The 25084-nt window shown below is 41.4% G+C and overlaps 3 protein-coding genes and 1 long non-coding RNA gene across 4 annotated transcripts; 2 read left to right on the top strand and 2 right to left on the bottom strand.

The window, feature by feature from the left end:
• Positions 1 to 9969: 9969 nt before the first annotated feature.
• Positions 9970 to 11415, top strand: LOC130736047 (uncharacterized). The gene has a single exon (XM_057587902.1). It carries the CDS (start codon positions 9970 to 9972, stop codon positions 11413 to 11415), a length of 1446 nt encoding a protein of 481 aa, XP_057443885.1.
• Positions 11416 to 11539: 124 nt separating this feature from the next.
• Positions 11540 to 20298, top strand: LOC130736046 (uncharacterized). The gene is made up of 3 exons (XM_057587901.1): positions 11540 to 13651; positions 17295 to 19244; positions 19993 to 20298. Exons 1-3 carry the CDS (start codon positions 11540 to 11542, stop codon positions 20296 to 20298), a joined length of 4368 nt encoding a protein of 1455 aa, XP_057443884.1.
• Positions 20299 to 21990: 1692 nt separating this feature from the next.
• Positions 21991 to 23319, bottom strand: LOC130737568 (uncharacterized). Its single transcript, XR_009018785.1, has 2 exons — positions 22829 to 23319; positions 21991 to 22446 (listed from the first exon to the last, which is right to left on the bottom strand). It is a non-coding gene; the product is annotated as an uncharacterized LOC130737568 (long non-coding RNA).
• Positions 23320 to 24355: 1036 nt separating this feature from the next.
• On the bottom strand, positions 24356 to 25062 carry LOC130736045 (ubiquitin-NEDD8-like protein RUB2). The gene has a single exon (XM_057587900.1). It carries the CDS (start codon positions 25031 to 25033, stop codon positions 24356 to 24358), a length of 678 nt encoding a protein of 225 aa, XP_057443883.1. The 5' UTR covers positions 25034 to 25062.
• Positions 25063 to 25084: the final 22 nt, after the last annotated feature.

Genomic DNA, 25084 nt, shown 5'->3' with positions numbered 1-25084 from the left:
AAAATTAGAAACCCTATGAAAGAAGAAGAAGAAGCCTGTTAATTGATTCAAATTTGGGATAACAGGTTTGAAATCTATTAAAGAAAATTTCAGTTCATCTGAAAACTGAAATCTCAAATCCCAATTTAGTGCACAACGACAAACATACGAACATACTCAGGAGATGAGTAAATTTATAGGAGAAAATTGTTGCTTACATGTTAGGGGAGCCTTCAAAAGAAATTGCTGGAAATCATCTGGAAAGCAAAATAAACAGCTGGTCCTGGCAGCGTGAGGCGAGATGACGACCACCGAGTAGAGTTGCAACCCACGAAATTACAGCTTGAAGGGCTTCAGGGAGCCCTTTCTTCGAGAATCCTACAGAAGATGCCAAGCAAAAAACGTCACAATTAAGCCATTGACGCAACCTTTAGGCCTGCAGTTGAACCTGACCGAAGCTATGAGAGTAGGAGGGGGAAGAAAAAAGCAGAGCCGGTGACAGCAAATGCAACCGCGGATGACGTTAACCTGTGAAGTCGGTGACAGCAAACACAACAACGGATGATGCTGTTAATGATGCTGTGTGCGAAAATGGGCCACAAACATAATGAGACAAAAGCCCAACCTATGGAAAGATAAAGAAAGTTACCCAAAAAAAAAATGTCCCGTGAACAGTAACCGGGATTTGGAAATTAAGGATAGAAGATTTACCTTTATCTTTGTAATGCCTTTGGGCCTCGGCTTCTTAGCCCTTTTCTATTTGAATATAACTCGTTGACCAAAAAAAAAGCTAGAGGAGAGGAAGCTGGCAAGTAGTGCTGAGCTGGCAGTGAGAGAAATGGAGTGTGGGAAGTTAGTTACGAGAATCGGGGGTGTGAGAGCCATATAGGTAGTAGTAGGCAGTGTGAGAAAGGCATGAAAAGGAATATTATGGTTAGAGGAATGGAGAATATCAATTCTCTATAGGAGCATCTGCTCTGGGCAGTATTTCACATACTGTAATCTCATCATTTTCAGATCATATTGAAATCACTTGTTTCTATTTCATTTCTATTTTATCTCTTTTATCTTGCTGCTTAATTGGTCTGTATCAATTTGGTCCGACCTGCCGGATACATGAGACTGTAACCAGCGCTAGGAAAAAGGGAAACAACAACGAATGCCACCGAAGAAAATGGGGGCCAAAGTCGCTGCTCTGGAAAATGAGGTCGCTAGTCTACAAACCACGCTCACTGCAATGCAGATGAAGGTTGATAGTAACCAAGAACAGTTGTTAGCGATGTTGACACAGAGTTTACAATCCCAGCGTTCTGGGGTGAAAAAGAAGGCGAAGGAAGCAGTGGAAACAAGGATCAAGGAGGAAAGGGGAAGGAGAAAGAGGTAGATCCAACCTCCGCTTCTGGGTGGACGAAGTTGAACGGAGAGCACTTGGATGAGTTCCGAAAATCGTTCAAGAAGGTGGAATTACCCATGTTTACAGGCGAGGATCCAGCGGGGTGGATTGCTAGAGCAGTGGTCTACTTCCATGTCATGGAGACCAGTCCTGCAGTACGGGTAAATTTAGCCCATCTCTGTATGGAAGGATCGACGATTCACTTTTTCAATTCTCTGTTGAATCTGGATTCGGAATTAACCTGGGAGAAAGTGACCCAGGAATTACTAGAGAGGTATGGAAATACCAGTGAAGGGGATGTGTTTGAACAACTTTCGTCACTCCATCAATGGGGATCCGTTGATGAGTACATTCTGGAATTTGAACGTTTAATTGCCCAGATACCCAAACTTCCAGATGATCAATATTTTGGCTATTTCATTCATGGCTTGAAGGACGACATCAGAGGACGGGTACGGAGCATGCGAGCTATGGGACCACTGCCTCGTTCACGCCTTATGACGTTGGCGAAGACGATCGAAAGCGAATTGCAGGGGAGAAGTCGTATCCTGACCGGGCCGAAGGGAATGGGTCCACGTTTCGGTTACGGGTCGGGTTCATCCAATCGGAATACCCAGAAGGTGGTAAACGGGCCAAACAATATGGGTCGTGAACAGGGTCGAGATTGGGTTATGGTGCGACACAACAAGGATGAAAAAGGGGGTAAATACACTGAACAAAAAAGAGTGCGTTCAACCCCAAAAGACAGGGGAATCAAACATCTTCCCTACCAAGAATTGATGGAACGAAGGCAAAAGGGGTTATGTTACAAATGTGGAGGAAAATTCCATCCCCTCCACAAATTCCCAGATCGCCAATTGAAAATAATGGTGCTGGAGGAATCAGAAGATGAAGGAGAGGCCAATATAATGGAATCCACAGCAGAAGAGGATGAAGAACAAGAAGTGGATGGTGAGTGCAGAATCATGAACCTTAGTGTTGACCAAGTCCAGCCACAAACAATGAAGTTAGAAAGGGCAGTGCAGGGGGTGCCTATCTTGATTTTGGTAGACAGTGGTGCTACCCATAATTTCATATCCATAAAGCTAGTGGAAGCTATGGGTTGGCATGTGGAATCAACAAGGAAGATGAGAATTCGCCTGGGAGATGGCCACAAGGCAGTAGCGCAGGGAGAATGTAAGCAAGTGCAAATTGAAATATAAGGTATCAAACTATCTGTAGATACCCTATTGTTTGATTTGAAGGGAATTGATATTGTGTTAGGCATTTCATGGTTGGCATCTCTAGGGGAAATGTTAGTAGATTGGCGAAAACAAATTATGAAGTTCCAACACAATAAGGAATGGGTGGTGCTACAGGGAAGAAATAAGAGAAACATGAATCAGTTGGCATTACAGAGCTTATTGGGAAAGCCTAAGCAGAGGGTCAATGAATGGTTGTTTTCTACAGAATTAAATATGCAAGAGGTAGGGGAAATTGCTGGGACAACAGAGAAGCTTACTGATGCACAAGCACATCAATTGGAAGTTTTACTAAACCGGTAAGCCTCCATCTTCACTGAACCCAAAGGTCTACCTCCACGACGGCTAAAAGAGCACCAGATAAACCTTTTGACAGGACAGGGGCCAGTAAATGTTAGGCCATATCGTTACTCCCACTTCCATAAAGATGAGATAGAAAAACAGGTGAAGGATATGCTGCAATCAGGAATTATCAGGCCTAGTCAAAGTGCCTTTTCTAGTCCGGTTATCCTGGTTAAGAAAAAGGACGGGACGTGGCGTATGTGTGTCGATTATAGAGCCTTAAATAAGGTTACCATTCCTGATAAGTTTCCGATACCAGTGATAGATGAACTACTGGATGAACTCCACGGAGCATGCTATTTCTCAAAGTTGGATCTCAAATCCGGGTACCACCAAGTACGAATGCGGAGTGAAGATGTTCACAAAACAGCTTTCCGAACTCACGAAGGGCATTACGAATACTTAGTCATGCCTTTTGGGATGATGAATGTTCCCTCTACCTTTCAATCTCTCATGAATGAAGTCTTCAGACCTATGTTAAGGAGGTGGGTGCTGGTGTTTTTTGACGATATATTGGTCTACAGCCCAGATTGGCAGTCACACTTGCACCACTTATCTACGGTGTTGGATATCTTACAGGAACAACAGTTGGTAGCTAATAAGATGAAATGCTCTTTTGCTCAATTATCAGTGGAGTATTTGGGACATGTTGTATCTCAAAATGGGGTAGCCATGGATCCAGCCAAGATAAAAAGTGTTACAAATTGGCCAACACCCAAGAATGTTAAAGGGGTACGTGGTTTTTTGGGACTCACGGGATATTACCGGAAATTTGTAAAGGATTATGGGAGAATAGCTCGTCCTCTAACTGCTTTGACTAAAAAGGATGGTTTCACATGGAATTCTCTGACACAAATGGCTTTTGACACATTGAAGACAAGCATGACAACAGCTCCAGTTCTCGCCTTGCCCGATTTTTCTCAACCTTTCTATATTGAGAGTGATGCTTCAGGCAGCGGTTTGAGAGCCATACTTATGCAGAATGGTAGACCAATTGCTTATTTTAGCAAGGCTTTGAGTGAGCAAAATCTGTCCAAATCTGCCTATGAGAAAGAATTAATGGCGATTGTTATGGCCGTACAACATTGGCGCCCTTACTTGCTGGGAAGACATTTCACAATCTACAGTGATCAAAAGAGCCTACGCCAATTGCTGCATCAACGAATTGCCACCATGGACCAACAGAATTGGGCCGCCAAACTGCTAGGCTACCAGTTTGATATTATTTATAAACCAGGACCACTAAATAAGGGAGCTGATGCACTCTCCAGGATGTATGAGGAAGGGGAATTAAATTCTATAATTTCCTATCCTACTTGGGTAGAAGGTCAGAAGTTGGTGGAAGAGGTACATAAGGATGGAGAATTACTCAAAGTTATTACAGCTTTGCAAGCTGACACAACAACTAAACCTGGTTTTACTGACAAGGAGGGTGTCCTGTATTATGAGGACAAGTTGGTTATTTCTGCTACATCTGAGTGGATTCCTAAATTGTTGCAAGAGTTCCATGCTACGCCACAAGGCGGCCATTCAGGTTTTTATCGCACGTATCGACGATTGGCAGCCAACATGTATTGGATAGTAGGGTTGAGCATGATTATTTGACCCGACCCAAACCCGAATTAACCGAGTCAAAAACTGCATTAACGGGCGGTTCGGGTCGGATGCATTGGAACAGGTTAAACTGCCATGGTTCCAGATGGGTAGATACGGTAGTGTCCGGGTTGAATTTTTAAAAACCATCTAAACCCGAACCGACCCAAAGTAGATAAAATACTAATTAAAATTGGTAGCTAGCTTGAAATCTACTATCATAGCATGTGCTTTTTTGACTTCTGCGCACCAAAGCTGCATAGTGCAGAGGGACTAATAATTGCCATTGAAATGAATAAATAAATGTATCTTTTGCACATCACTTCCAAAGCTTGTCTTTCAAAGATTTAATATTTTATTTGAAAATGCTAAACACAACAATGAGTAAAGTTAAAGCAACTCCGTTTCTCTCACTGCCCTCATCAGCTCATCACTTTCTTCTCCTCTTCTCTCTGATTCATCTCAACAAAACTCTAATCCAAGCCCCATCACATTTTTTGCTTTCCTTTTCACGCTAAGAGTCTTCCAAGTTCTACTACTCATCTTTAGTTTTCTCCAACTCTGGGATAAACCAACTTCACCCTCCACCACTCCATCTTTTTCATTCCCTAGTCCAGCACCGTAAGCCACCTTTACATATGATTGTTGATTTCTTTCTCTCTTTCCCCCTCTTTCTCCATTTTTGTTTGAAATTTTCAACAAAAACCAGAAAACACAATCTACTCCAAAATCGTTTCAACCCACCCGAGCAACCCGTTTAGCGATTCAACCCGCACCCGAAATATCCGAGGCTTCCACAGTCGAAAATGGTTTGATATATGCTTGGTTCAAAACCGCCCAAACCCGACATCTTTCACCCAAGCCCGCCCGAAACCGACCCGTGCTCAGCCCTATTGGTTAGGGATGAAAAAGGTGATCCAAGATTTTGTTTGAGGTTGTGATGTATGTCAACGACAAAAATACATGGCAACAACTCCAGGAGGTTTGCTCCAACCTTTACAGATTCCTGAGCAAATATGGGAGGAATTGTCCATGGATTTTATCACGAGATTGGCCAAGGTTAAGGGTGTGGATTCTATTTTTGTGGTGGTCGATCGTCTATCTAAGTATGCCCACTTTATTCCAATTAAGCATCCTTATACAGCAAGGGCAGTAGTAGAGATTTTTGCAAAGGAGGTGGTGCGCTTTCACGGAGTTCCCAAGTCCATATTGAGTGATCGTGATCCCATATTTGTGAGAAATTTTTGGAAGGAATCGTTCAAGTTATAGGGCACTCAGCTCAAAATGAGTTCCGCCTACCACCCGGAAAGCGATGGCCAAACTGAGGTGATTAATAGGTGTTTGGAGACTTATTTGCGATGTTTCATCGCTGACCAACCAAGGACCTGGGTTTAGTGGTTGCATTGGGCTGAGTATTGGTACAATACTACTTTTCAGGAATCGACGCGAGTGACCCCTTTTGAAGCTGTTTACGGTCGAGAACCACCAACTCTTATCCGTTTCACTATTGGGGAGACAAAAGTTGAAGCAGTGCAGCAAGAGTTATTTGATCGTGATGAAGCCCTTCGTCAACTCAAGTTTCACCTTAACAGGGCTCAAGGGAGAATGAAGTGTCAGGCTGATAAGAGAAGACATGATAGGACTTTTGAGGTTGGGGAGTGGGTATTCTTGAAGCTGCGTCCACACCGTCAGCATTCGGTCGCTATTAGGATCTGTCCCAAGCTTTCTGCTCGTTTCTACGGGTCGTTTCAGGTGCTGGCATGTATAGGTGCAGTGGCATACAAGTTACAATTACCTGAAAGCTCTAGAGTCCATCCAGTTTTCATGTTTCCCTGTTGAAGAAGGCTGTGGGAAACTATCAAGTTGAGCAAGATTTGCCTCCGGGTCTAGGAGGAGATTCCATTGAGGTAGTCGATCCTCAGGAGGTTTTGGATTCTAGGATAGTTTCACAACATGGAGAAAAATTGCATCAGTTCTTGGTTCAGTGAAAGGGAAAGTCAGTGGATGAAGCAACATGGGAGGATGAGTTCACGCTTCGCAGTCAGTTTCCAAGCCTCAGCCTTGAGGACAAGGCTGTTTTTCAAGAGGGTGGCAATGATAGGACTCACAATGAGTCATGGGCCCAAAGAGGAGGACCAATTGTGTCAACTATGCAGAGGCCCATAATATGGAGGGTTTACACTAGGAGAGCTAGAGGAGAGGAAGCTGGCAAGTAGTGCTGAGCTGGCAGTGAGAGAAATGGAGTGTGGCAAGTTAGTTACGGGAATGGGGGGTGTGAGAGCCATATAGGTAGTAGTAGGCAGTGTGAGAAAGGCATGAAAAGGAATATTATGGTTAGAGGAATGGAGAATATCAATTCTCTATAGGAGCATCTGCTCTGGGCAGTATTTCACATACTGTAATCTCATCATTTTCAGATCATATTGAAATCACTTGTTTCTATTTTATTTCTATTTTATCTCTTTTATCTTGCTGCTTAATTGGTCTGTATCACCTCCCCTTCAAAGCATTCAGTGGTAACACAGGCATCATCTGAAATGTTGAACAGAATGGTTATTTTACAAAAATATGGCCTCAAAATCTCAACATGATCTATGAAATGAAAAGAATAATCCAACCTTCAATTTTGACATGTTTAGGCAAGTTGTGCATTTCAGGGCTTTCTCCAACATCTTCACTTGTACTAGTTCTCAATTTCTTGGGTGGTTTAGGACACGACAATGGTCATTTCGGTTTAGTCTTCTTGCAAGGAGGTATCTCATCCAATATCTCAAATGAGTCATCATCAATCTGAACAGGGTTATGCTCTTCATCTTGATTCTCATGTGAAGGATATCTTATTTCAAGGGTGCTCTTATCAAATATATGTACCCCAAAATGAGAAGTATCCTTGTATTCAAACAACACCATGTGTTCGTGATTAAGGGAGTAATGTTTCTGTTGAGATTTGGCTCATTATATTTTGGGCTAAAATCTTTAGTTTATTAGGATTTGATTTAATGTGGATTGTAAAAGGTTTTAAGGGATTGTTATAGGATTTATTAGGATTTTATTGTAAAACAGAGATCAATAGAATCCACTATAAATAGGATAACAATGTAACCCTAAAAGTTGTACTTGGTACCACATGCTTCATGCCACAAGTAATGCAAAGGAGCTATAGCTACTCTATAGCCGCAGAGGTAGGCAATTTGGCCGAACTGCGTGACCAAAGATGCTGTGTGCTTTATCTGTGATTTCTCGCTCTACTACTCCGTGCAATCAAGGTATCTGAATCCCCTACAAGTGGTATCAGAGCCGATGGTTCGTGGGACCATGGTAACGGCTGGACAACTTCCGCAAAGGGGCCGATGGTTAGTAACCATGGTAACGGCCGGGTAACTTCTGCGGAGGGGCCGATGGTTAGTAACCATAGTGACGGCTGATATCTTCCGCTGCGAAGGGAAGTCAACAAGGATTGCATAAGTCGTTGTGAGAGGAGAAACCGACAGATCTGAAAGACACGGAACAAGGTGGAGATCTGTCTACTTTCAAGAGGCGATGGCCACGCCAGGGAAGGAGAAGTGGATGGATGCCAAGGTGGAGGAGTGAAGCAACAGGGTGTTGAGCAAGGTGGAGTTCAATCCCAGAAATCAGAATCAGGAAACTAAAGCAGCAGATCTTCATAGGGGGAGTCCGGAATTCGCCAAGGTGGAGATTGTTGAGATTTGGCTCATTATATTTTGGGCTAAAATCTTTAGTTTATTAGGATTTGATTTAATGTGGATTGTAAAAGGTTTTAAGGGATTGTTATAGGATTTATTAGGATTTTATTGTAAAATAGAGATTAATAGAATCCACTATAAATAGGATAACAATGTAACCCTAAAAGTTGTACTTGGTACCACATGCTTCATGCCACAAGTAATGCAAAGGAGCTATAGCTACTCTATAGCCGCAGAGGTAGGCAATTTGGCCGAACTGCGTAACCAAAGATGCTGTGTGCTTTATTTGTGATTTTTCGCTCTACTACTCCGATCTGAATCCCCTATAGTTTCGCAAAATCTTTCCAACCATTTTGAAACCAAACATCCCCATCAGTTTTACTATGATATATTTTCCATTCAGTTCCATCTGGGGGCTTGAGAAACATTGGGTTTGACATATCACCACCATATCTCTTAGTAAAATTGTTTGGAATCCTCTGCACAAAACTTTCTATGAGCATGCATATATACCAAAATTCACCAGCATAAAAGAAATTGGTAATGTCTTTTTTAATCAATGATGCTAATGATTTCCTACTTACTCCAAATACATGAAAGAGAGGAACTATGTGCATAATTAAAGCCACGTATGATGACGAACAAGAAGACAAAAATTACAGTTCTGTAGTGTGTGACATAAGTTCCTAACTACTAAAAAATACAACATCTTTAGACATTTTAACAATGCATCCAGTTCTAGTCCATCCCATTTTTTTTTTCTTCTCTTCATATCTCTTTGTTTTCTCTGATTTATACAAATATTAGGTGTAGTAGTTCAACATTTTTCAGTTAAAGGACCAAGAAAAAAGAAAATGAGCAGAAAGAAATATAGAGGAGATGAAGAAAAAAATGCTTACAAGCTCTCCAGCTTCAATACTTGTCGTTGTGATGATCTTAAAGAAAAGGATTGGAGAGTGATTATTTGGCATGTTGCGAGTCATGGATGCTGGAACTATAGAAAAGCTCTATCTCCCTCTCTATGTCCCACGGTTTCAGACAGTGATGGTAACTAAGAAAGTAATAAAACTATTGCTTTCACTTTAATTGGTTGATTCATTGGCTACAGTGGAGGATTCTGATAATAACGTGTAGGCAGTTTCTACTACACATATCAGTATGACACAGACATTTTTACCGATGTGAGTAACATATTAATGATACAGCGGAAGTCGTACAAGGATTGCAAGGGTAAATCTTAAAAGAAAAGGTTTCTAGAATCCACCACAAAGAGAATTAGCCAACACTAAACCCTAGAAAATAAACTAGAATTCACCAGAGTTTGAGAGAAACTCGTTTTATATTAATCAAAAACTGAATAGGCTATGCCTTACAAGTGCTTAAATAGGAAAAGAAAATATTCTAACAGAAAAATAAATAATATCCTAAAAGATCCTAATCAAAAGTAAATAAGTTCCTAACAAAAAATAAATAAGATTCTAAAAGATTCTAATCTCAATTAGAAAGTAAATAGAAATAACAAATCCTAACAAATTGATCCTAACTTAATTAAAAACATAATAGATCCTAAATGTATTTAAAAAAATACTAAAAATAATAAATTCATAATTAATCTGCTTTTGCATCAATAAATTCCTAATTAATCTGCTCCTGCATTAATTAGTGACAATATTTTCTTACCTTTATTTAAATTATAACTAATCTCATAGATAAGGAAATGGGTTCTATGAAAAGGGGAATTTTTATTATGGACATCGATGGGGAGAAGGCACCGCCGGACGACGCACCACAACGGAGGATGTCCTTCAGGGACAAACTAATGGGGGGAGCGGTGTCTCTCAAACAGAAACAAGTTGAGGATCTCGTGGAATTGGGTAAGATGAAAATAGAGCTGGTGGATGGGAACAGACTACTACCGAGTGTTACTACTGACAGTAAGGTTTTGGAGGATATGAGTGCACCATGGAAGGAGTCGTTGATAGTCTGTCTTCTGGGGAAGAGGCTAGGGTACAGAATCATGAAGAGTAAACTGACGTCTATCTGGAAATTATCGGGAGACTTTGAACTCCTAGATGTAGGCAATGGCTTTTTTATGGTGAAATTTGATATTCCGGCAGATAGGGAGAAGGTCGTAAATGGGGGACCATGGATGATTTTTGACCATTATCTGGCAGTGTCTACATGGAGTAGGGAATTTGTCTCCCCGGCGGCCCGGGTGAATACCACGCTAGCATGGATCAGGATCCCGGGTTTGAATGTGGTCTTTTATGATGAAAGTTATCTTCTTTCCGTAGCCAGAGCACTTGGAAGGCCAATTAAGGTTGACATGAACACGCTGAACGCAGATAGAGGGAGATTTGCGCGCATATGTGTGGAACTTGACTTGACCCTGCCGGTGGTTGGAAAAGTTTGCATTGAAGGGTTTTGGTACAAAATTGAATATGAGGGCCTGCACGTTATATGTACTAAATGTGGCTGTTATGGGCATCATTCCAGGGAGTGCAAAGTGTTCCAGCCTGTGATTGAGACATCTTCTCAGCTAGCACAACCGTCTGAAGGAATCGTCCAAGGAAATCCTAGTGCGCCGGCGGCTGGAAACCCTAGTACGCAGGTGGCGGCAAACCCTAGTGACCAAGCTTCAGCGGTGAAAGAGGTGACCGGAAATTCAGCGGCAGTTTCTGATGACACGGAAGATTTGGCCATGAATACAGGAGATATTAGTGGACATATTGATGAGTCAGTTGGCAACGAGGAGGGAGAGAAGCCTAAATTAAAGGTGGCACTTGATGGAAATTTCGAAATTTTAGGTGATTGGATGACTGTTGTGAAGAAAAAAAAGAAACAATCTGTGCGGGGCCCAGTTTTTAAAGCACAGCCAGCTTTGAATAACACAATCATGGGAAAATCAAAGAATAATCATGGGGAACGGAAAACAAGGGATCCCATGAAGAAAGTCAAAGAGGTTCAAAAGAGGAATGAAATTCCAATGGTGGGAGACCACACACACGTGGGATTTATTGCATCTGAAAGCAAAAAACGTAGATTCCGCAACACTGGCTCAGAGGTGGCGAATGGCACTTATGCGCGGGACCCACAACCATCCAATACCAATGATATTTGGGATCATCATCTCAAGGGTATTCAATTGGCAAATAACGTGTAGACCCCTTTGAAAATTGGGGAATCAAGTACTATATTGGAGGGAGCAAATGCATATCCTAAAAGGATTGGATTTACAGAGGGACGAGCTACAGGGGGAGAATTTTCCCCAAACACCAACAATACTAATGCCTAGCTTGGCTGGGCCGTGGGGGAATTTCCCCAATATCAATCATTGTGTTTTAATGATTGGTTTTGAAGACTTAAAAATTCTGTCTTGGAATGTAAGAGGAGCTTTACATGACAATGGGAAGCTCTTCTTGAAGGAATTAATTCGGACAAAACAACCAGACATTGTGATTCTACTTGAGACAAGATGTCAGTTTAGTAGAGTGAGCCAATTTTGGAGTTCTGTGGGTTTCTCCCTAGCTTACATTTCTGAAGCAGTAGGGTTTAGTGGCGGTATTTGGATCCTCACCAATAACTCGTCCAACCTGTCTTGCAGGCTTCATCATATGCATCAACAAGTGGTTTCATTTGAGGTTTGGAGAGACAGCCTCTCTTGGATTTATAGTGCAATTTATGCTTCCCCCATTCCAGCTCGTCGTGAAGAGCTTTGGAGCCTCTTGGTAGATCTTCGTAGGAACATCTCCATACCTTGGCTGCTTGTGGGAGATTGGAATGAAATCCTTCATCCGGGTGAAGTGCGTGGGGGTGAGTTCATTGCGTCTCGGGCTAACAGGTTTGCTATGACTCTCAATGGCTGTGGTCTAGTTGATCTGGGCATGTCGGGAGGCAAATATACTTGGTTTCGGAAGAGAAATAATAGCATCATTTTGTTAAAAAGACTGGACCGTGCTTTAGGGGATGCAGCTTGGAGGATTGCGTTCCCTGATGCTTTTGTGGAAGGACTTCACCGTATACATTCAGATCATTGTCCCCTCCTAATCAACTTCAGTGCGGCTAGGGAATCGGGTAATGAACGACCCTTCCGCTTTTTGGCAGCCTGGGTTGATCACCCAGAGTACAGGAGCGTGGTTCAGGCAGCATGGAACACTGGGCAACAAACCATAACCACTAAGCTGAATCGGGTCCAGATGGATTCTTGTGCCTTCAATAAAAATGTCTTTGGAAACATCTTTCGTCGGAAGCGTTGGGTGGAAGGCAGGCTTAGAGGGGTCCAACGAGAGTTGAGTTTTCGGGTCTCTTCGGACATGACTCGCTTTGAGGCAGAACTCCAAATGGAGTATCGAAGCTTGCTCAAACAGGAAGAGTTGCTCTGGTTCCAGAAGGCAAGAGAAAATAGAGTGAAATTTGGAGATAGAAACACAAGCTATTTTCATACCCACACCGTGATTCGTAGGAAGCGAAACAGGATTCACCGGCTTAAGCTGGATGATGGTTCGTGGAGTGAGGACCAGTCAGTTCTGATTGCGCAGTTCCAAAACTACTTTCAGGGCCTCTTCACTGCCGATGCCGATACTATTGATCCTACACTCCAGATTGTTTCAGTGCCTTCGATACAGGATAGGGAGAGAGCTAAACTTGACTTACCGGTGATCAAGGAAGAAGTTCGTCAGGCTTTATTCTCCATGAAGTCTTTGTCGGCACCTGGTCCGGATGGCTTTCACGCATACTTCTTCAAACGGTATTGGGACTTGGTGGGTGAGGACGTATGGAGGGTTGTGCGAGAGGCCTTTGAAACAGGGACAGTCAGTGAGGATCTCTTGGAAACTTTAATTGTCCTAATCCCCAAGGTTGATCATCCAGCTAATGTCAAGGAATTTCGACCCATCAGTTTATGCAACGTGGTGTACAAGCTAATAACCAAGGTGGTGGTGAATAGGCTCCGTCCCCTATTGAACAAGGTAATTGGACCCATGCAAAGTAGTTTTCTTCCAGGGAGGGGAACGATGGATAATGCAATACTTGCGCAAGAGATTATACATTATATGGGCACTTGTGGAGCAAAGAAAGGGAGTTTAGCGTTCAAAATTGATTTAGAGAAGGCATACGACAGTGTCTCTTGGCCCTTTCTTCAGGACACCTTAATGAGATTTGGCTTCTCGGAGAGGTTGGTCTCTCTTATCATGCGCTGTGTAACGGGCTCTAAGCTTTCTATCCTTTGGAATGGATCTCGTCTTCCTTCATTCAAACCAGGTAGAGGCCTCCGTCAAGGTGATCCTCTTTCACCTTATTTGTTTGTTTTATGTATGGAACGCCTTTCCTTGAGCATTCAAAGGTCTGTGGAAGTTGGTGATTGGAAGCCTATCAGAATTGCTACTGGTTGTAAGGCCCAAGTTTTAACGCTTTGGATAAGTGAATAAAATAAAAGAGTTTATTTGATTAAGATAAATTTGTGAAGGAAAAAGGTTCAGGAAAAGTCCAAGAATTTATCGAAAAACCGATAAGAGTTATAGCACGACTAACATACGCTTAATCCTAGGTCAAAGGTATTAGTGAATAGTTAATTTACGCTTTAGGACACGATGGAAACTAATTCCAAAAATCCTCAGAGAAATGTTAGAACTTCTCTTTTCCGTCCTTAAACAACCATTTCGATGCGAAATCCTGGAAAGTACGAACGTCAAATTCCAATTCTCGGAAGTTTGCCGAAACGGAATCCCTGATAGTTCGAGAAACCTAAGATCGACAGACGATGAAGACTTTTTCTATTCGGAGCTGCAAATGAAGATTCCACCCGCGTTCTCCTATTTCTCTCATCATTCCTAATCTTTCTTCATAAGGAAGTTTTCTCATCCGACGATCACTGCAAAAAGTAGTTTTTCGGGATAATCCGACTTACACCGACTTATGCCGATTTTGGATCTTTTGGTTTAATTCCAAGAATCCTGCTTTGAGTTCTGGAATTCTGTCGCCAGAACCTATCTTAGAATGCGCAGAGGAACGCGCAGGAAAAATCGGAATCGCAAAAAAATCTTTTTTCCGCTTTTTCCAAAACCTATAAATAGCTTGAAAATTAGATTTTTTGCAAAAAATCACCCATTCCCTCCCCCAAAACCGTGAGCAGCTAGAGAGAAAGAGAGGATCCGGATTTTCGCGAATCTTTGCCCGTTTTCTTCACCGATCGTTGCTAATCGAAGACCTTGAGGTAGGTAAACTATATCTCACTTCTGATCGTCAGATCTGTCGACTTTTTCTATGTTTTTCTGAGCTCAAAGTTTGGAGCTTTTTGTAAAATTGTCCAAATAGCTTGATTTCAGTGTCTAAACTTCTTCCCTGCATGCTCCTGAGCGTGTTCTGCGGATTAGATTTTGTCAAATGTCGACGAAATGCCGCCGGGATCAATTTCTACCTTAAATACCCATTTTTCGGTAAAGTCGCAACCTTTAAGCTCTAATCAATCGACTTGGCTTAGTGCTAGTAGGATTTGTCGTCATAAACGTCGTTGTGGACGTCTCCATCCAATCTGTTTTTCAAAAATCCAATTTTGAAATTTTGAGCTAAAAATAATGACCAAACTACCCCTATATCAGTTTTCGATCCGAAAATTTTTCCGAGCTTAGAACCGTCTTAGTTACGGCTTATGTTAACCTAGGAACCAAGTTTGATCGAAGAAAAATTGACCCTCCCAATTAAGGAAAGTGGCCGAGAGCTATACCAAGGGGGGAGGAAATCCGACTTTTTCGAAAACTTGTCTTAACGCGTTAGATTGTCGTACCACAGAGTTTGTAATGTACCGTGTAACCCTAGGACTTATTGCTTGCTGAGTTTCTGACTCAATGTGTTGATTTCTGTGATTTTGGCTTAAGGTTCTTTTGAGGAGTTTCCTGGAGATCAAGGCGAGGAACGTGAAGGAGGTTGTGAGGAAAACGCTGGAGGAGTTACAAGTGAGGGCTACTCTCTGAATTACTAGATAATGCTTTAGGTGTCGATGAAATTCGACTTGATTTATGTGTTATGCACCTAATTGCTAAATGTCTGAAATGATTTCTGAGGCTTCGGCCGAACTTGTTGAGTACTTGATGCCATGATATTGTGTGCTAAATGATTCACATGCTATGTGCTACATGGTTAACTTAGGATGTGTTGGAATATGCTGTTTATGCCTATTGGTTGAGCTGTTTCATTGATGCTATTCCACTCGTGCCTATGTTTCTGGAAAGTGAGGATTACGGGCAAGTCATGCCGAATTTTTATGAGATTTTGAGAGAGTTTGAAAGGACGAACGAAGTTCGGACCTTGTTATATTTTAATGGATCGAGACCTTCTCAGAAATTAATTGGGATTATGGGATCCCTGAAACTCATAGGAAGTATCATAAGACTAAACGAAATCTATTTTCTCAAAGAAAATTCATAAGACATTAATCAATCTCTAAGCCCCTTGAACAAATGATAACAACATTTAGATAAGAGCTTAGAGCCTGAATATTAGTCTTGAAGATATGAGAAGTGTCGTCGAGTCCAAGTCTTGAGGAAACTTACAAGTTTCCGAGTATGCTTATACTCTTTCGCTCGATGAGCAGTTTAATGTTTGGCTATCTAAAGTTTAGCCGGAGACTATAAGTTTCCAAGTACTTCGGTACCTTTTCGCTCGATGAGCAGTTTATTGATTGGCTATCTAAAGTTTAGCCGGGAACCATGAGTTCCAAAGTATCTTCTTCTTCTTTTGATTAATTCATTTTGTCGCAGAATCGACGTTTGCCTTAGGGTAGGTTTTTTTAGAGACAATAAGTTAGCTAGAACACGTGACGACGTGTCGAGTGAGGTCGGAGACGTTGTTTGGCTAATCACTTGCATTCATGCACTCATTTTGAGGTTAATACACGGCGGATTACCGGACCTCGGTGGATTCCAAAATGGTCATAAGACCCGGATTTCCATATTTAGGACACTACGGTGGTCCTCAGTAGCAGACGGAATGGCAGACCTACGGGTTTACTGCTGATCTGACTACTTTTGTGTGGTGTAAGAGACGCCCGAGCAGAATGGTCCCACTTTGGCCGGTGTTAGGGCTGACTCGATGGTGTCCATCCTTCTTCCGGAATGCATTTTGTTACCAGCATTGCATTTCATGCAACATACATGCTGACTTAGTTGCTGAGTGTGATTGGTACCTGTTTATCCTATTTGAGGCATGCTACTTGTTATTATGATCTTTTATATTCATTGTGAAATATGCAACCCTAGGATGTTATCCCTAAACTTATAAGCCTGAGAGGCTAAATAATTATTATCCTATATATCTGGTTTTATTATTTATATAATTCTTTGGAGTTGACCCTCGCGTCTTCTGTGTGTGTTTGGGCGGACTACGCCATTGTCAGTTGAGTATGGCGGACCGGTTCACGATGGTTCACCCTTCAGGGGAAACTAGGTTGAAGAAGCTTGATCAGGAGGACTACGGTTCAGGGGTGGTCGACCCCGCTGGCCACCGAGCGACTTACTCGAGATGGGATTAGTGTAGGAGTAGTGTCGATGCTCTGACCGTCATGCTTCAGTTTTGGGGACAGGGTAGTTTCCTACCGGTAGCTTTTTGTGTGGTTTCCTATGGAGATCACAGAAAGCTGGTTGGATTTAGGGGGTCTTTTCTTAGGCCGCTGGGCCAACTTGTTCTCAGATTTTGAGGTTTAGTGTTGCGGACACAGTATTTTTACCTTGGTTTGTACTTTTGCCTACGGGCGTTACTCTCTTTTACTTTCCGTCACTGGAGGTTTACTCGTGACGTGGTTTACAACTTACAGTGGGGGCTGTAATCATATTGTATATTAGTTATGTTATCTTCGTTTTAGAGTTTCATCTCTTTCTGTCTTTACTTACATTATCAAAAAAAAATAATTCACGTTTTTCCGCTTAAGTTATTTCTTTGGTTACTAAAGTGACGCCACCGAAATCGGGGTGTTACACTGGTGGCCCTCCAATTTCTCATATGCTCTTTGCGGATGATGTTCTCCTATTTTGCCAAGCTTCTCCTCAACAGGTCAACGTAGTTGCATCGTTGTTAATGGATTTTTGTGCGTACTCTGGGTTAAAAATTAACATGGTCAAGTCTAAAGCCATTGCTTCAAAAGGGGTCCGGGCTGATGTTAGAGGAGAAATCAGAAGCATAGCTCCCATTCCCTTCGTGCGAGATTTGGGTAAATACCTTGGTTTTCCCTTGAGTAAAGGGCGAATTACGAGAGGGAGGTTCAACTTTTTACTTGACAACATTCAGCGGAAAATGGCTACGTGGAAGACCAACATGTTAAACATGGCGGGAAGGGTGTGCTTGGCGAAGTCGGTCATATCATCCATCCCTACCTATACCATGCAGGCTTTTTGGTTGCCTAGGAGCATTACTCATAAAATTGACCAGATGATGAGGGGGTTTATTTGGTCCAAACATGCTGGACAACGAGGTTGGCATTTAATTAATTGGCAAACAGTAACTAGTGCAAAAGAGGATGGTGGCCTAGGCATCAAGTGCATGGATGACTTCAATACTGCTCTTTTGGGGAAAGCAGTTTGGCAGCTTAGTGATGTTTCTCCCAAGTTATGGGTACAAGCTTTAACCCATAAATACCTAAAAGATACTTCCATTTTTAGTGCAGGAAACAGGTCCAATTCTTCTCCTATTTGGCGAGGAATCTTGAGGGCGCGTGACCAGCTAGCTGAGGGATTTAAGTACAGAATTGGTGATGGTAGCTCTTCAGTATGGTACCATGATTGGTCTGGGAAGGGAAAAATCGCAGAACAAATTCCCTTTGTGCATATATCTGACACAAATTTGCAACTTCGGGATTTAATTGTTGAGAATAATTGGAACCTGAATAGAGTTATGACTTGGATGCCAGAGGAGATAGTGAGCAGATTTGCCTCCATTGAGCCTCGCGTTTCAATCACTGCGGTGGATAGATGGTGCTGGAAGGGTAATGATGGTGGCACTTATACAGTAAGGGACGATTACAAGTGGTTGAGGGAGAGACACAACACAATGATATATGTTGGGCAAGCGTGGAATTGGGTGTGGAAGTTAGCTGTGCCGGAGAAAATTCGTTTTTTCATCTGGTTAACGCTTCATGAAGGCCTCCCGGTTAACGCTAACAGGTTTCGTTGCCATCTAGCTGACACAGAAACGTGTGCTCGCTGCTCCTTGGGTGTGGAAAACTGCCTACACTGTTTAAGGGACTGTCCCCATTCGAGTGAACTATGGGCGAAATTGGGAGCTTGGAGATGGAGAAGTTTCAGGTCGAATAACTTGCAGGATTGGATCAAAACTCAAGCACAAAGTAGCCATTCAATGGAGTTCTTAGCAGGAGTTTCGGGTTGCTGGAAGTGGAGAAATAACATGATTCTTGATCCTCAACCTTGGCCGTTCCAACTAGCTTGGCAGAAGCTTAGCCATGATCATGATGAGCTGGTGCGATATGACACTAAAGGGGATGGTCAGCTTCTCCAGTTGCATTGGTCTCTTCCTTCACAAGACTTCATAAAGCTAAACTCTGATGGAAGCTACAAGGAAGACGTGAATATCATGGGTGGTGGCGGAATCCTGAGAGATAACCAAGGGAATTGGATTGCTGGTTTTACTAGCTCTCAATCTGAGGGCTCTCCGTTTCTTGCGGAGGCTTTGGCCTTGCGAGATGGTCTCCGGTTGGCGTGGGGGCATGGAATTAGAAAGCTAGTGTGTGAAACGGATTGTCAAGATCTGAATGAGGTGCTGGTTGATATGAGCCGTGTTAACCGTCATGATCATGCTGCAGTTTTGAAGGACATTAAAGAGCTGATGGAGAGGAATTGGAGGATCACGCTGGCATGGACTCAAAGGGAATGCAACACTGCTGCTGATTGGTTAGCTAGACAGGGAGCCTTGTCTCTCATTCCTGGTGTTATAGAGCTGAATTATCCTCCTCCAGAATTGGCTATCATTCTGTTGAGGGATAAATTGGCTGTGTCTTAGTTTCTTGTTTCTTTGTTTTGATTTCCGAGGTACCAAAAAAAAAAAGGAAATGGGTTCTATGCCCAATCAAACTTGTAACAAACTATAATTGAAAGAGCATCGCAAAGAGAAATTAAATTAAGGGGAAAGAAGGGAGGTGGAACCAAAAGATGGTGGTTTAACAGATTTGAATCAACTGGAACTAGCTAACTCAAGTTCTTTGAAGGACATTGCAAATTCTTTTTTTTTTTTTTTTTTTGGTCAACAGGACATTGCAAATTCTAAGTGTACCAATTACAAGAGTAAGGGCTATGAGGAATTTTTTTTGGACAATGGATCATGATTCCATAAAAGAGGCTCAAAAGGCCTAGAAAGAGCATACAAGTTTGAGCCCAGGAGGGTTAGAAAGTCAACCTCTTATACAATATGGGGTCATTGAACTATAAAGGGACACTAACACAACTTCCAACACTAGACTGAGAACATAAAACTACAAGGAACGCAGAAACATACAACTTAAAACAGCCTAGGATCCACCGTCTTCTTGTTCCACCTTGTCTCCAGCCATGCAAAATACCCTGGGCCTGATTGAAGGCTTGTTCATGAAGCACTTTCCCATCCTGGATGGAGACAAGCTATGATTGATGAGATGACTGCCTTGGAAGCCAATCATACGTGGACACTTCTTCCACTTCCTTATGGTAAATCTACAGTTGGATGTCGATGGGTCTTTACCATTAAGATTGGCCCTGATGGATAGGTGGACCGCTTAAAGGCCCGACTTGTTGCCAAAAGGTACACTCAAATCAATGGTCTGGATTATGGTGATACATTCGCTCTTGTTGCTAAGATGAGTTATGTTCGTTTGTTTTTAGCCATTGCTGCCATTCGCCATTGGCCGTTGTATCAACTTGATATTAAGAACGCTTTCTTACATGGTGATTTGGAGGAGGAGATTTATATGGAGCAACCACCTGGGCTTGCTGCTCAGGGGGAGTTAGGTAAGGTTTGCCGGTTGAAGAAATCTCTATATGGTTTAAAGCAATTACCTCGAGCTTTCTCATAAAGCCTTTGAACATCATTAGCATAAAGCTGTCTATCAAATATCGTAACAAGTTTTGTAAATGCGAAAGTGAAGCGTCAAACTTGGTTCAATCGACTGCCATAACAAGGATACAAGTTAAGCATCAACTTTCTTCCTGTCGTCTCTTTTAGAAGCATCAATGTCATAAACCTTGGAAGAAAGATGGTCAGATAATCCCTGACCAATAAACCAAATGTCAACAACATCACGCCAACTCAAATAGTTCTTCCCATCAAGCTTTTCCGAGGTAATTTTAGGAGATCCGGAAAAAGCATAAAACACCAAACTCTTCTTCTCTTCAGCCATGAAGAAAAGAGGAAAAATACCAAAAAGACAACGCACCAATAAACAACATTGAGCAAACGATGAGAGACGTCAAGGAGGACGTCCAAGCAGGGTCAAAACATAGCACCTAAACCAAACCAAACCAAACCAAACAGATGCAAAACAGAGCACCTGAAAAACTTGTTACGATATTTGGAAGACAACTGAAACATTTTATGCTAATGATGTTCAAAGGCTATATGAGAAAGCTAGAGGTGACTGCTTCAAACCATATAGAGATTTTTTTCAACAGGCAAACCTTACATAACTCCCCCTGAGCAACAAACCCAGGTGGTTGCTCCATATAAATCTCCTCCTCGAGTCGAGAAAAAGGAAGGTCGGCCGGTCACAATCGTGGCGGAACGACGCCGGAAAACTACCTGGAAGGCGGCGCGTGAACCTGCGGAAGTGTGGCGGCGCGTGGCAGGCTGTATGGCGGCAGTACTCCGGCGGATGGTGGATCGGCGGCCTCTGGCTTGATTTGTGGTGGTTGTGTCGTCACTCGGCGAACTTGAAAATACGGGTCAGCGACACTTGTGACTGTAACCCAAAACCAGAAAAAGAAACGCTTAAAAGAAAACTAGGGCTCTAGATACCATGTTGAATGTGATAAATATTTCTTGTGTATTATTCATTGATAAACTTGTACAATATATAAATGTAGAAAAGAGATCAAAACTATATCTATCTTAAATCTAAAAAGATAATAACCTACAATAGAAAACTATATCTAAACCCAATCTCTATTTCTAAACTAAATCTTAATAATAATACACAACAGAACTATTGTCTTCAGCTTTTCAGATATGACTTCATTGTATTTTTCTTAGACTGGTTTACAGCTTTTAAATTTTCTGATTAAAGAGAAGATGGTATTGTATGCTTAATTTAGCTATGAAATCATATACGTATAGTATAAAAAAGAGAAACAACAAATATCTGATATTATATATGATTAGAAGTACATTAAGAGCAGATAGAGGATAAGAAAAGTAGAGTAAGCATAATTTTAATGAGTTTTTCTGTTAGTCGAAGATGTAAATGTTTGAATAGAAAAATAAAAAGGAGGTTATTGGTCTTAGAGTGGAATTTGGGAGGGAAATGTGTTCACTCATTTCTGTGCCTTGTATCATTACTAAGTGAGGGATTGACGTATATCTCCAATATAATTTCTATGCTTTGCATGTACATCTCTATTCCTGTCTCTTGAGTTTTCCTTTGATTTTTCTATGTCTTCAAAATTTGCTAGGAAATTATATGATAATCTCCCAAGCTTAGATCTAGCTGTCCAAATTTGATGGCATAACAATCTTAGTTGTCCAAATTCAAAGAAACATTTGAATGTGTCAGTAAAGAAAAGGAAGTGATTCCAAGATATAAACATTTATAACTCCATGGTCTTCACTATGATGAGCCTTATCTATGGTCCTGCATTGACAAGAGTGCAGTTTATACTTTGTTTTCCTTCCTTATTTGGTATTCTCATTTCTAATGCTATCTCTGCATTTCATTGCAGCCTTCCTCTATATGAAAATGAACTGCTTATTACACTTTATTTATGTCTTGAAATAAATAAATGAGTTGTCTGTGCTGCTGCTGCTACAGTGAACATGTTGTTGTTGGCTTGGCTGTTGTTGGAGCCTAAGAAGAGGGGAGGTTGGGATTTTATGGCAGCGTTGACGTCCTGCAGGGTATCATGAAGATGATCAGAGAGTGTTTCTGGAGAGCATTGATGACAGCTCCTTATGTTGCCGGCAACCTCTCTCAGCACTTTTGATACCTTTGCTGCAAGCCTCATGCAATGTCCTTGGACATGTCTCAAATAGATTGTGGGTCAGAAAGAAAATATCAAATTATGGAGAACAAAAAAAAGTTAAACCAGTGATAGCGGATTAAAGAGAGATTGCATTATGCTTAATTTTTACGCGGATAGCATAGGGTATGATTCAGATTTTCAGTTTCTCTTTTTATTCTCTGTTTTTTCTTCTCTCAGTTGCATTCAGGTTAATTTCAGTCTACTCCTTTCATTACACTTGATAGTCTACTCAGTTGCATCTTTCAAAACATAACTTATGACATTAGAGAAAAGCAATAAAAGAGAACTTCCCCTAGACTCATCAAGATGTGAGACATTAACACTAAAGACTTGCATTTCCTTTAATCTAGAGAGAAAATTATGACTGTTTACCTGCCAATAGAGAGGAAGCTCCAAGAATACTGACTGTTTACCTGCCAATAGCAGTCACAGGGCAACTCTCCTTTGGCAAGTCATTCACATTGATTTTTCGAAGCTTTAGAGGAAGCTCCAAGAATACTGACTGTTTACCTGCCAATAGAGAGGTGCCCTATTGCTGATTTGCTTATTGATTAAGCTCTCAACTTGAATCAGTTCTTGAGCCCTGAATTGCCTCTGATTTGGGTGTAACACTTATAGCAGTCTTAATAGCAAAGAAGATAGAATAAACCTCTGAAACATTCGCATCTGCTTCAGGGTTATGCTATGGATATCCACTCACAGTAGTTTTTTTCGGGCTGACATTTGTTCACTTTTGATGCTCATAATATGTTGATTCAGAATAGCCAAGAGCCAGAAATCCAACCATTTCAGATTCTTCTGTACTTTATAAAAGGGAAGCGGAGAGAGGACGCTGGGAACAAAATCAGGGTATTTTTAAAGAATATCAGAGTTTCTGTGTTATGGCACTCTTAGCACAAGGGTCTCTCACCTTTTGCAATATATTTTACCTTTCTTTTCTGTTTTTGTGCTAGTTTTAAATATCCCCTGAGTCCTGAGATTCCTTATTGATGATTATTCAATCATTTAAAGAACCACATTAAGATTGTTCCTTATGAACAATGAAGCATCACTATAATAATGAAGGTAATTGTTAAACGCACCCCCCTGCTAAACGCACCCCCCTCAAAATGGTGAAAAGTCAAAAATACCCCTTTAAAGTTCAAGGGAATATATCTTATAGAATGAAAAGGAAAGAGGGCATATATCTTATATTTGAAGTGTTAATTTCAACTATCACAAAAGAGCACAATCTGCAGAGCTAAACTGAGGACTTCATGTTTAGATGCCAAACTAACAGAAAGGAAGTTATATTGGAAAACTCAATACATTTGCCTGCAAGTCATAGTGTTAAGATTATTACTACTAGTTATATATTTAGCAATAGTTATCTACGCCAAGAGATCTACCTACAAAACTTAATTTGGTTTTGCTAAGGCAACTACATTTTGGTTCATAGCAATTTGGAATGATACATTTTGGTCTCAACACTAAGAAGTTAATAATGCCAGCACCAATTGCTAAATGAGCATACAAAAACCAGCAACAAACCAAAAGAAAAGAGACAACAATAAACGAGCCCATGACATTAGTGAAACACAAGCATGACATTAGATGAAACACAAGCATGACATTACTCTATTAAAAGTTCAACATAAGGGAATGAAATCATTAAAGCAGGTTCACAAACATTAGAACATAGTTACAACCACTATACAGGGGCTGCAAACTACAAGTCAAAGACTGGATTTGGGATAAAAGAAACAAAAGGAAACCAGCACAAAGGGAACTGACACAGAAGAGGAAAGCGCTTTGACACTTGAGAAACCACCACAAAGGCGCAGGACAAGATGCAGGGTTGACTCCTTCTAGATATTGTAATCTGCCAAAGTCCTGCCATCCTCCAACTGCTTCCCAGCCTTACGAAAGATCAAAAATCAAATCATCGTACTGAGCCTTACGCTTTAGATACAATAACTTGTCATTGGGATCGTCACTGTCTTCCAGAAACGCAAGAGTATGATCTAATTCTTCATAGTGATGGATACAGACCCTATTAGGGTTAAGAAAACTACCACATCCACAGCGACATCCGCAAATACTACATTCAGTACGTGCATCAGAATCATCATCATAAGAATCATCATCATCAGCAAGTTTGTTTGGCTCTATCTCTGTGCTTTCTTCAGAATCATCATCATCATCATCATCAGAATCATCATCATCATCAGCAAGTTTGTTTGGCTCTATCTCTGTGCTTTCTTCATCATCATCATCATCAGAATCATCATCATCATCAGCAAGTTTGTTTGGCTCTATCTCTGTGCTTTCTTCTTCTCCTCCGGCTTTCTTCACTTGACTGTTGGTGGTCATCTTGGCCTTCACATTATCAATGGTGTCAATGGTGTCGTCAAGGTTGATGGTTCTCAGTGACAAGGTCTCCTTGGAGACGTCGTGGATGTCAAAGATAATCCTTTGCATATGAGCTGGGATGCCTTCCTTCTCTTCGATCTTAGCTTTGATGCTGTCAATGGAATCAGAACCCTTCACCTCGACAGGGATGTAGTCACCGGACAAGGTTCGTAGTAAGATTTGCATCTGTTGAAAACAATAGAGCAAAACATTGGAAATAAAATCACAAACCCTAAT

Source organism: Lotus japonicus, chromosome 2 (genome assembly GCF_012489685.1).
Source record: "Lotus japonicus ecotype B-129 chromosome 2, LjGifu_v1.2".
In the NCBI taxonomy this organism is placed as follows: domain Eukaryota; kingdom Viridiplantae; phylum Streptophyta; class Magnoliopsida; order Fabales; family Fabaceae; genus Lotus; species Lotus japonicus.
Note: the sequence above shows the minus strand (reverse complement) of the source record. Positions and strands in the feature narration are given on the sequence as shown.

Excerpts from the sequence above, each read along its gene's own strand:
- LOC130736047 (XM_057587902.1), top strand. The coding sequence starts at position 9,970 with ATGGGTTCTATGAAAAGGGGAATTTTTATTATGGACATCGATGGGGAG.
- LOC130736046 (XM_057587901.1), top strand. The coding sequence starts at position 11,540 with ATGCCTAGCTTGGCTGGGCCGTGGGGGAATTTCCCCAATATCAATCAT. Across the intron at positions 13,652-17,294 it reads CTACTGGTTGTAAGGCCCAA|GTCAACGTAGTTGCATCGTT; the intron begins GTTTTAACGCTT and ends TCTCCTCAACAG. Across the intron at positions 19,245-19,992 it reads TGTTGAGGGATAAATTGGCT|GTGGACCGCTTAAAGGCCCG; the intron begins GTGTCTTAGTTT and ends CCTGATGGATAG.
- LOC130736045 (XM_057587900.1), bottom strand. The coding sequence starts at position 25,033 with ATGCAAATCTTACTACGAACCTTGTCCGGTGACTACATCCCTGTCGAG.